The 11820-nt window shown below is 39.9% G+C and overlaps 1 protein-coding gene across 1 annotated transcript; it reads right to left on the minus strand.

The window, feature by feature from the left end:
• Window positions 1-7909: 7909 nt before the first annotated feature.
• Window positions 7910-10442, minus strand: LOC109211393. Its single transcript, XM_019374930.1, has 5 exons — window positions 9785-10442; window positions 9397-9606; window positions 9009-9138; window positions 8057-8696; window positions 7910-7948 (listed from the first exon to the last, which is right to left on the minus strand). Exons 1-5 carry the CDS (start codon window positions 10440-10442, stop codon window positions 7910-7912), a joined length of 1677 nt encoding a protein of 558 aa, XP_019230475.1.
• Between the last annotated feature and the right edge of the window lie 1378 nt (window positions 10443-11820).

An 11820-nucleotide genomic window follows, 5' to 3' on the forward strand; every position in this document is an offset into this window, starting at 1 on the left:
TATATATATATATCGGGCTACACACCGCAGCGATATTATATATATTTATGGATCGGGCTGCACGCCGCAGCGATACAGTGCTTGTGCTGTAGGAGCCCCTCCGGAGTCTGCACACCCCCAGTGAGCGCAGTCGACTATATATATATGGATCGGGCTGTACGCCGCAGCGGTTATTATAAGGTACCTATTGAGCATGAGTGCTGAGTGTGAGCGCTGATTGATGAGAGTTGAGTCTCGAGTGACTGAGAGGCTTGCCCGAGGGGCTATAATATATGAGTAATACTTTGCCCGAGGGGCTTGTTTTTGAAATTACTGATTTCACTTCTCCTCAAAGTGAGTCTATATTGAATATGTTGAATTAAATTACCGATTTCACTCATCTTTATACTGAGCCTCTATAGAAATTGTTAAACAAATGTTTTGAATAATTTTCATTGAACTGGAATTTTTATGAGATGTTCGGAATTTAATCACTAATTTGGCTTTGTTATTTCCTCTGGCACTTTTCCTGTTTCGAGATGCATATGCTTTATGTTTTGCCCGAGGGGCTGTATACGAACTACGTTTTGCCCGAGAGGTCGATTATGATTGTTTTTTATCACTTCCACTATGAACTACGCTGAACCTCTACTGAACTGTTAGAAAGACATTTTTCAAAGGATTTTGACTGAAATCGGAGTTTTAACGAGATGATTTTATTTATATCCTATTTTGGAAACATATTGTACCCATTGTGGTGCTATGACGTGGTTCGTTCACGTGATTTCCTATTGCTCAGTCATTATTTACTTTTATTACTTACTGGGTTGGCGTACTCACATTACTCCCTGCACCTTGTGTGCAGATCCAGATATTTCTGAGCTCGGTGGCAGGTTCCTTGGGGATAGTAAGGTAGCTGCACGGCGTTCGCAGCCCTGCCTTCCCCTCCCTATCCTTATTATTTTATATTTTAGGCTTATATTGTATTAAGTAGACAATGTTGAATTGTATTTAGTGGCTCATGACTAGTGACACCAGATTCGGGCTGGGTTATGTATTTACATACTTGATTTCGCGTATTTCTGTTGATACATATTAAAATGAAAGATTTGAGGTTTAATCTATTTTAGAAAAATACAATGTTTACAAAAGATCTTCTGTATTGTTCGTGTTGTTTCGGCTGGCCTAGTTCTGTGATTGGCGCCATCACGATCATGGGATTTGGGGTCGTGATAAGTTGGTATCAGAGCCTAAGTTACATAGGTCTCACGAGTCATGAGCAGGTTTAGTAGAGTCTCGCGGATCAGTACGGAGACGTCTGTACTTATCCTCGGGAGGCTGCAGAACCTTTAGGAAAAACTTCACATTCTTGAATTCTTATCGTGCGTCCTTGATTCAGCTTGAAATGTAACTCTTTGAATTCTTTCCACGCGTTCGTATGCGCGCATGAGCGCTCGGTATCAGCTGTGCATCGACGGCTTGTGATTCCCTGATCAAGGGGCGAGATGTGATTTCTGTGTGTTGATGTTGGGCCAATCTAGAGGACTTGAGGTCGGGCTCTGCTTGTAGCTTGAGCACTGAGATGTAGAATGTGTGATCGCGTGCTTTGGATTTATATGTTCGATAGTGTCCCTATTAGTGGAAGCAATGACTGATAGCTACGTGATGAGTATGATGTGACTGCGAGGTGTGTTCATATAATTTGAATGTGACAAGAAGAGCCTACTTGAGGGTAGGAAGAACGATTGGGTGCTTGATTTCCATCGTGATTTGATGCATGGCCCAAGTTGTGGGTGTATTGAAGGTTCTTTCCATATTATTTAGTTGGGGAATGAAGTAGATTTCATGTCGTGATATGAGTTCAGACTCAAGAAGATTAAGCGATTTCGTGATGTTTATGTCGGTGGAAGGGTATGAAGAGATGTTAGTTTGAGGCAAAGCAGGTGGGTTATCTCCTGCGGAGTGTTCTGAAGTTTGTGTGACCTCCCTATGTTGTTGGTTGGAAGGCCTCCTTACAGGTGAAATATATGTGTTGCAATTTGAATTTGGATCGCTTAAAAGAGTGGGATTAACCGTTACGAGGGTGAATACGAGATTTGCAGAAGATTTGAAGTACTAGATGGTTTGTGTTGCACGAGCTTATAAAGGATTTAGTTTAATCTCACCACAGTATTATGACAGTAATAGAGTATATGTATTATGAGTTATTGTGTGTTTTGATCTATGGCTTTGAGCCAAGTGGGGGAGTCTGCTATTGATTAGTTGATTGCACGGTTATGTGCTATGATGGTTCTAGTTTGAGGCGTACTGATGAATCAGTTATGGCTTACGGAGGTTGAGGTCAAGGATGGTTCAAGTAGAGGAAATTTTAATAAAGGTTATGTTATTCTTTATGGGTGTATGAGAATCATGGAATAACTTGAGTTGTTATTGGTAAAGGATGTACGGTGCATAGAACAGGAAGTTGCTTGGTTGCATTAAGGTGAGGTTACATTCTGCGGTGTCGGAGTGCTATTGGAGCACAGGTCATCCGGTCCGTTTGATCGGTCTAATTGCGGTTTGAGTAGAGTGGATGACTCTCGAGAATGGTTCTAATGGGTTCAAGATTTTACATGTAATAATTGGAGATTTTTAGGTTGTATATTTGGGTAGAAACCGAGGTTTGCATTGCAGGGTGTCAAGACTCGTGGTATTTCTATATCATTATGGATTCTACACATCAATATCTGGAAGGTGAAGGTAATGGCTCTAGATTCGCAGGAAGTCTCTTTAGGGAAAGTATTTCGAATGTGGTGCGTTTGGGGATATTTGAGAGAGTAGTCAGCGGCTTTTGATTCGTAGGACGGTGTGGCTTTATTCTTGGGTCTTGTGTGGCGAGTCTGGGTCGAGGATTGTGGTGTTATAGTATGAAGTATCAAGTTGAAGGTAAATCAGAAGGAACTTGGATAGATGGGATAGCTTGTTAGTAGTCCGGTCGGCATGGTAAGGATATGATTAGTTCTTTGGGTGCTTACGAGGAAATGAGTTTCTATAGGTGTTTCGCGGCAATGCTCTTGAGTTTTAGTGGCCTGCGTAGCTTGGTTGAGTTAGAAGGATTCAGTCCTGATGGCTTAGTTTTATGCAAATGGAATTTGGAGAGTTCTTGATGGTTTCTACCACGGTTAGAGATGTATATTTTCTACAAGCGTGAGGAGCATGGGATGTATAGTGATTTTCTTCTAGATGGGATCACTGGAAAGTTCTTGGCTAGTTGAGTACGTAGTTGCTTGTGGATCGGAATGGATATGGAGTTCTCATGTTTATCCTAGGATGGTATGGTATATGCGGTATATTGTGTAGGATTGAGATTTGCATGTGTAAGGTCACGGTTTAGTTTTGAAAGGAAGGTCACAAATTCTTAGGTAGCATGGACAGTTTTAGATGACCAGATAAATGAGATCACTAATTGGTGTGGCTTGATGAGGGTATACATTTTAGAAAGGGCGATGTGTTTGAGTTGAGGATACTTCATTAGTATTGCGGTACTCTCTTGTTGGATCGACTGTTGATATGCGAGTTTTCTTGGTGGCACAGAAGAATTATAGGAGTATCCCACGTGGAATGATCAAGTATCAGATGTATGTTAGATGTTCGGGCAGTGTAGCTGGGATCGGATATGGAGATTCGTGTGCTTTATGCATTGGGAGGCTAAGAGTTCCCGTGAGTAGATGGTTTTGTGACTGTGGACTGTGAGAAAATAGCTAACGTTAGTCAGAGGGTAGTATGTGCTATGATTCAGTCATTGTGAACCTTCAAAGAGTTATTTATCTGTTGTGGGTGACCATAGTTGATTTGGGGTTCATTAGTGGGCCCAACATGGATGTGTGCTCTGCACCAGGTCGGATTTTTGACTCCGAACTACTATTGTTGAGAGATGTGCCATTCGATTGTTGTTGAGCTTGTTCGTGTTCCGGAGTGATCTATGATGTTACTCCTCTGTGTTACGAGGTGTGGTGATTCATCGGTTATATGCATATATGGTGTGATTACATTTGGGCTTTATAGAAGCATGTGAGTGAGCCGGGTATTTGGGTGTTGCATGAGTGATTGCGTATTGGTTATGTTCTTTTGGGTTGTGTGGTGTTATGTCATTTGCTTCTCCATGGTTATGGTAATGCACTCTGGGTCCTTGATGTTGGTTTCTGAATGGTTATGGATTTTGAGCAGGGTGGCTCGAGGTATATGATGTAGACAGCATTTGAAAGGGGTACCGCATTACATCGGAGTTATGTGGAGGTATGATCATTCGGGTTAGATTCATGTGTTCTGGTTCTACAGTGTGTGATGGGTTCTTAGCATCGTGTTGTGATGGTACCAGTAAGCTTGCGGTACAGCTCTCTCATTTGAGCCATCTTTCCATGATTTGAGTACATTTGGACTGTTGCTTATTGGTGCACGGGTTGGTTGGGTTGTGGATTTAGATTGTATCGATGTGTCATGTCACTAGAGTGGTCGTGTTGGATGCGATGAGGTCATTGAGGCCTAGAATGAATACTATCGGATTCGATTTCAGCATGTTGGAAGGATAATATCGGGATTCGGCTTAGAAAATTATCGGAATTCGGCTTAGAAATTTACTATGCTTCTTGCCGGCGGAGAGGGAGCTCCATGACTGGTTGATCTGAGGAATGGTTATGACGTTCTGCGTGTTTTATTCATCATTGGCAGTATACAAAAGTGTTAGAATGAGGCTTTGTTTTATATGAGGTTTATTACTGGTATTGGGTTGTTTGAGCAGCTGCTGCGATTAGAAGTTATCGCTATGAGTGTTTGAGTTGTGTGGTGTATCACGTGAGTTCATCTTGAATTGCGGTTATGGCTTGATACAATGTGTTCAGACTTATTCAACATATAGATGTGGATTCTGATATTATAGATAAGTACGGAACTAGAAATTTGGTTCTAAAGTTCATGGGCTTGGTTGGATTGAGAAATTTTAATTATGTTGCGTTATCAAACCTATATGGGATAAGGTGACGTGGGATCACCCCCGGGTATCTGCATGGTAAGGTTATACAGCGATTTGTTGGCTTTTGGAACAACTCTAGGTACGTTCGAGGACGAACGTATATTTAAGTGGGGGAAGATGTAACGATCCGACCGGTCATTTTGCGCATTTGCACTTTGCTCGCCAGTTCTCGGGCATGACTAGCTCCGTATGATGTGTTATGACGTATGTAAGTCGTCGGTTTTGGTATTCAGGATAATTGGAACAGATTTGGAAGAACAATTCTCAGTTGAAGCTTTAAATTTGAAAGGTTTGACAAAATTTTGACTTTTTAGTATATGATCTTGGATTTGGATTTTTACGATTTGGTTAGCTCCGTTAGGTGATTTGGGACTTAGGAGCGTAATCGGAATGTGCTTTGGAGGTCCGGAGTAGATTTAGGCTTGAATTGGCGAAATTGGAATTTTGGCATTTTTCGGTTGATAGATGAGATTTTGATATAGGGGTCGAATGGAATTCCAGAAGTTGGACTAGGTCCATTATGTCATTTGTGACGTGTGTGCAAAATTTCAGGTCATTCGGACGAGGTTTGATAGACTTTTTGATCAAAAGCGGAATTCGAAGTTTTAGAGTTCTTACGCTTGAATCCGTGGTGATTTGATCTCTTAATGTTGTTTTGAGTGTTCCGAAGGTTGGAACAAGTTTGAATGATGTTACGCGACTTGTTGGTATGTTTGGTCGAGGTCCTGAAGGCCTCGGGATGGTTTTGAGTGGTCGACGGAATGTTTAGAGCGGAGTTGTTGCTGCAGATTTTTGCACCTTCTGTTGTTTCCGCACTTGCGGATTGGGGACCGCAGGTGCGATGTTCGCAGAAGCGGTGAGCAACTGCAGATACGGGTTTTGCCGCAGGAGCGGGGGGATTTACCGCACATGCGAGCCCGCAGGTGCGATGCCTGGGGCGCAGGTGCGGAAGCTGGTGATTTAAGTTAAAACCGCAGGTGCGGTCATTTTTTTGCGCAGATGCATAATAGGCACCGCAAATGCGAAAGTGCTGGGCAAAATCTATTCAAAGGCCCTTCGCAATTTTCAGTCATTTTCTTCACCATTTTTGGTTGATTGTGGAGCTCCAGGCTGTGATTTCAAGAGGGGATCAAGTGTTTTCATTGAGGTAAGCTACTTGGGCTTTATACCTTGTGTTTATGGTGATTATTTCATTGTTTCATCATGAAATTTGTGGGAAAATTGTAGAAAGAATTGGGAATTTAGGGCTTGGAACTTGAGACTTTGGTTAGGGATGTGAGGGGCCGTTTGGGATCCGATTTTGATGTTTGATATGTATAGACTCGTGGGAGGATAAGAATTCTATTGATGTGATTTTTATTGGATTCCGAGACGTGGGCCCGGGGGCCGAGTTTGGCCAATTTCGGGATTTTGAGTTTAATTTGATAATTTTCGTGTGGGCTTTGTCTCTTTGGCATGTACTGATGTTATGACTCTGATTTTGGATAGATTCGAGGTGATTTGAGGACCAGTCGAGCGGCAAGGGCATCGCGGTGTTGGTGTTCGTCCGGATCGAAGTAAGTAATGATTGTAAATGTTGTCCTGAGGGTATGAAACCCCAAATTTCACATCGTTGTGCTGCTTTGAGGTGACACACATGCTAGATGACGAGTGTGGGGTCATGCACTGTTGGGGATTGTGACTTGGTCCGTCCCGTGCGGCTGTTAAGTCGCGTATTTGATTGAAAATTGTTTGATATCATTGTGTTCTGGAAAATATTACTATGTTTTGGGCTGAATGCCATATTTGGGCCTTCTGCCAACCGTTTGGACCCTTGGGGGCTTTCTGCTACTGTTTTCTCGCATTGTTTGATTTGAAAGCATATCCTCAGTCATGATTTTTACCTGTTTACTTTTGATTCAATTTTAATACTTTGTTTTAAATATATGAAAGTTGTTTGGGCTGAGCACCATGTTCTATTGATAGCCGAGTGGCTTGTGAGCACATGATGACTGAGAGGGACCGAGGGTCTGATTGAGAGGTTGATGACTGAGAGAGGCCGAGGGCCTGGTAGTGAGGATTTTATATATATATATATATATATATATATATATATATATATATATATATATATATATATATATGGATCGGGCTGCACGTCGCAGCGATATTATATATATTTATGGATCGGGCTGCACACCGCAGCAATATTATATATATTTATGGATCGGGCTGCACGCCGCAGCGATATATGTATCGGTTGCACGCCGCAACAGTTTTTATAAGGTACCTTATGAGCGTGAGTGCTGAGTGTGAGCACTGATTGATGAGAGTTGAGTCTCGAGTGACTGGGAGGCTTGCCCGAGGGGCTATATATATATATATATGAGTAATGCTTTGCCTGAGGGGCTTGTTTTTATGAAATTACTGATTTCACTTCTCCTTAAAGTGAGTCTATATTGAATATTTTTAATTAAATTACCGATTTCACTCATCTTTATGCCGATCCTCTATAGAAAATGTTAAACAAATATTTTGGACAATTTTCATTGAACTGGAGTTTTTACGAGATGTTCGAAATTTAATCACTGATTTGGCTTTGTTATTTCCTCTGGCACTTTTCCTGTTTCGAGATGTATATGCTTTATATTTTGCCGGAGGGGCTGTATACGAACTACGTTTTAGAATACGACGAAGGAAAAGGACCCATGAAGTCTATTCCCCAAACGTCGAATATTTCACAAACCTGTATTAGCTGCAAAGGCATCTCATCTCTCCTCGTGATGTTACATGTTCTTTGGCATCTATCACAAGTTGCAACATATGTTCTAGCATCTTTGAAAAGTGTAGGCCAAAAGAATCCCGCCTCTAAAACTAAAGGCGGTTCTATTTGCTGCGTAATGACATCCTACTGCCCGTCATGGCAATGATGTAGAATGTTGTTCATTTATTCTTCAGATACACATCTTCTGATAATGTTATCTGCACAAATTTTAAACAAGTAAGGTTCATTCCACAGATAATATTTAGCATCAGATATAAGCTTTTTTCTTTTCTGGTAAGAGAGATCTTGGGGTGTCCATTACCAACCAAGTAATTCGCAAAATCTGCAAACCAGGGTGGTTGAGTCACAACTGAGTTGACTGAAAAAATGTGTTCATCAGGAAACTCTTCCTTTATATCACAAGATCCAAGGGGAGGATTTTCTAATCTAGACATATGGTCAGCTACCTGATTTTCTGTTCTTTTTTTATCTTTTATCTCAAGGTCAAATTCTTGAAGAAGTAAAATCCATCTTAACAATCTAGGTCTAGCGTCCTTTTTTACTAAAAGGTATTTTAAAGCTGCATGATCAGTAAAAATAGTGACCTTCATTCCTATCAAATATGAACAAAATTTATCAAATGCAAATACTACTGCCAATAACTCTTTTTCTATAGTGGCATAATTCAGCCGAGTCTCATTCAATGTCCTACTGGCATAGTAAATGGGACGAAAGATCTTATCCTTTCTCTGGCCTAAAACAGCTCCAACTGCTATATCACTCGCATCACACATGACCTCAAATGGCAGGTTCCAATCAGAGGACACAACTACAGGTGCAGTTGATAATTTTTTCTTAAGAGTGTCAAAAGATTTTATGCAATCACTTGAAAAATCAAACTTAACATCTTTCATCAAAAGGTTAGTAAGCGGTTTTGAAATCTTTGAAAAGTCTTTCATGAACCGTCTGTAAAAACTTGCATGACCAAGAAAACTTCTAATGCCTTTAACAGTTGTAGGAGGGGGTAATCCTGCTATTAGATCAACTTTTGCCTTATCAACTTTTATCTCTTTAGCCGTGATTTTATGTCCTAAAATAATTCCCTCAGTAACCATAAAATGATATTTTTCCCAATTAAGAATTAAGTTTGTCTCTTCACATCTCTTAAGAATCAAAGTCAAATGGTAAAGACAATCCTCAAATGTTTTGCCAAAAAGTGTGAAATCTTCCATAAAGATCTCTAGAAACTTTTCAGTCATGTCAGAAAAAATTGCTGACATGCACCATTGAAATGTAGCAGGGGCGTTACACAGACCAAATGGCATTCTTCTGTAGGCATATGTTCCATGAGGACAAGTGAAAGTTGTCTTATCCTGATCTTCGGGTGCAATTGGTATCTGGTTATATCCTGAATAGCCATCAAGAAAACAGTAAAAACTATAGCTTGCAATTCTTTCCAACATTTGATTAATAAATGGTAAAGGATAATGATCTTTTCTAGTGGCATCATTGAGACGTCTGTAATCAATGCAGACTCTTCATCCTGTGATAGTCCTAGTAGGTATGAGCTCATTATTTTTGTTTTTTACAACTGTCATACCTCCTTTCTTTGGCACTACCTGGACGGGACTTACCCAAGGGCTGTCTAAACTGGGATAAATGATACCTGCCGCTAACAGCTTTACAATCTCCTTTTCTACCACTTTTTGCATTGTCGGATTCAACCTTCTTTGGGGCTGGACTATTGGCTTGTAGCTATCCTCCTTGAGGATTCTGTGTGTGCAAATAGCTGGACTAATTCCTTTGATATCTGCTACCGTCCAACCTAAAGCTCCTTTGTGAGCTTTCAATACTTCAATTAATTTTTCTTCTTGTTCTGCAGTCAAAGAAGATGATATAATCACTGGAAAAAATCCTTGCTCAAGATAAACATTTTAAATGGGAAGGGAGAACTTTGAGTTCAATTTTTGCTTGAACTTCTTCTGGTTGTATCTCCATGTCCTTGGAATCCATTTCCAATATTTCGGCTTCACTCCTGATTATGGGATCATCACCTTGTGTGGTGCCTGATTTGGCCAAACATCTTTCCATTGAGTCTGAAATTAATTGATCATTTTTGAATTCATCTGCAAGATAACTAATCACGTCAATTGAAAAGCAGGAAGATGATGTTTCATCCCCTGAAAATCTTAGTATCTTTTGCATATCAAAAATGACTCTTCCTTCATCAACTCTCAAGATTAGTTGTCCTTGATGGACATCTATGATTGCTCTACTTGTAGCAAGAAATGGTCCACCCAAAATTATTGGTTCATCAGGACATTCTTTCATTTCAAACACTATGAAATCTACAGGGAAAATAAATTTATCTACTCTTACAAGTACATTTTCAATTATTCCCTTAGGTTTCTTAGTACTTTGATCTGCAAACTGAAGAGAAAAACTTGTGTCTTTCATTTCACCAAGATCTAATTTTCTAAAGATAGAAAATTGCATCGAATTTGTGGAAGCTCTAGAATCACAAAGTGCTTTTTCAAAATACACTCCTCCCAAAGTGGATGGAATTGTAAAGCTACCGGGATCGCCGAATTTTTGTGGTAGTTTATTTTGAAGTATAGCACTGCATTTTTCAGTCAGCATTACCACAGAAACTTCTTCCAATTTCCTTTTGCTTGACAAAATTTCTTTTAGAAATTTGGCATATGAAGGCATTTGCAATAAAGCATCAACAAAAGGAATTAATATGAATTTGTTTTAAAATCTCCAAAAACTTTGCGAATTGGCTATCAATCTTTTTTCTTTTCAATTTTTGTGGAAAAGGAATTACCACAGGTATGGGAGTCATTTTTTAAATATTCTTTTCTTACTTTTTCTTGACTTCTTTCCCTTCTGATGATTCGAAGGGTGTTTAAACATTCTTACCCTTGTCTACCTGTTCATCTGACCGAACTTTTTCTTCTATATTTATGTGGGGTTCATCGAACTCCTTACCTGACCTTAAGGTGATGGCCTTAATGTGTTCTTTTGGATTTTTCTCTGTATTACTTGGTAAAGGACCTTGAATCTTTTATGACACAAGAGTTGCCAGTTGGCTTAATTGAACTTCCAAATTTTTTAAGGCTGAATTCTGGCTTTCCATCTTTTCATCAGTGACCTTAATGTACTTGTACAAAAGATCATCAAGACTTGGATGAGCTTGTTGAGGTTTTTGCTGGTATGGATATGCTTGCTGATAAGGTCTAAAATTTGATTGTCCACGATTTTGATGTTGGTATCCGGGTGGAACATGTACCTGTTGTTTCTGGAAGCTTTGAGAGTTCTCAGCACCATTTGGATTGCTCCATTAAAATCCTGGATGTTTCTGTGCCATTGGACTTCCAAAAGGGTATTGTTTGTACCTGATGACATTGACTTGTTCATCATTTTGATTGATTGCTTGGCATTCATGGTTCAGATGGTTCCCTCCACATATTTCACAAGTCTCAGACTGACTTGGTTGTTGAGTATTCACCTGAAAAGATTCAAACTTTTGTGCCAAATAAATAATCGGTTGCGTTAGTGTATTTAAAGCATCTACCTGATTTACCGTGGCGGCCTTTTTGATGATTACACGCTCAGATGGCCATTGGATGGCATTCTCAGAGATTTCATTCAGCAACTGCAATTCTTCTTCTGTGGTCTTTCCCATTAAGGAACCTCCTGCGGCTGCATCTATCACATTTCTAGAAGAGGGTTTTAACCCGTGATAGAAAAGGTACAACTGCATATGTTTAGGAATGTCATGATGTGGACATCTTAGCATTGCTTTTAATCTTTCCCAAGCTTGATAAACACACTCAGTGTCTGTCTGCAAAAAATTAGATATATCTTATCTTAACTTTGTGGTTTTAGCAGGGGAAAAATGTTTATTCAAAATTTTCTGAGTCATCTGGTCCCATGTGGTTATGGATCCTTGAGGCAAGCTTCGCAACCAAGTCTTGGCGTCTCCTTTTAAAGAAAAAGGAAATAGCCTTAACTTGATTGCTTCAGGAGGTACTCCATTATACTTATCAATTTCAACAAGTTCCAAGAAATCAATTAAATGGTTGTG

This window comes from Nicotiana attenuata, unplaced genomic scaffold (assembly GCF_001879085.1).
Source record: "Nicotiana attenuata strain UT unplaced genomic scaffold, NIATTr2, whole genome shotgun sequence".
Taxonomy (NCBI): domain Eukaryota; kingdom Viridiplantae; phylum Streptophyta; class Magnoliopsida; order Solanales; family Solanaceae; genus Nicotiana; species Nicotiana attenuata.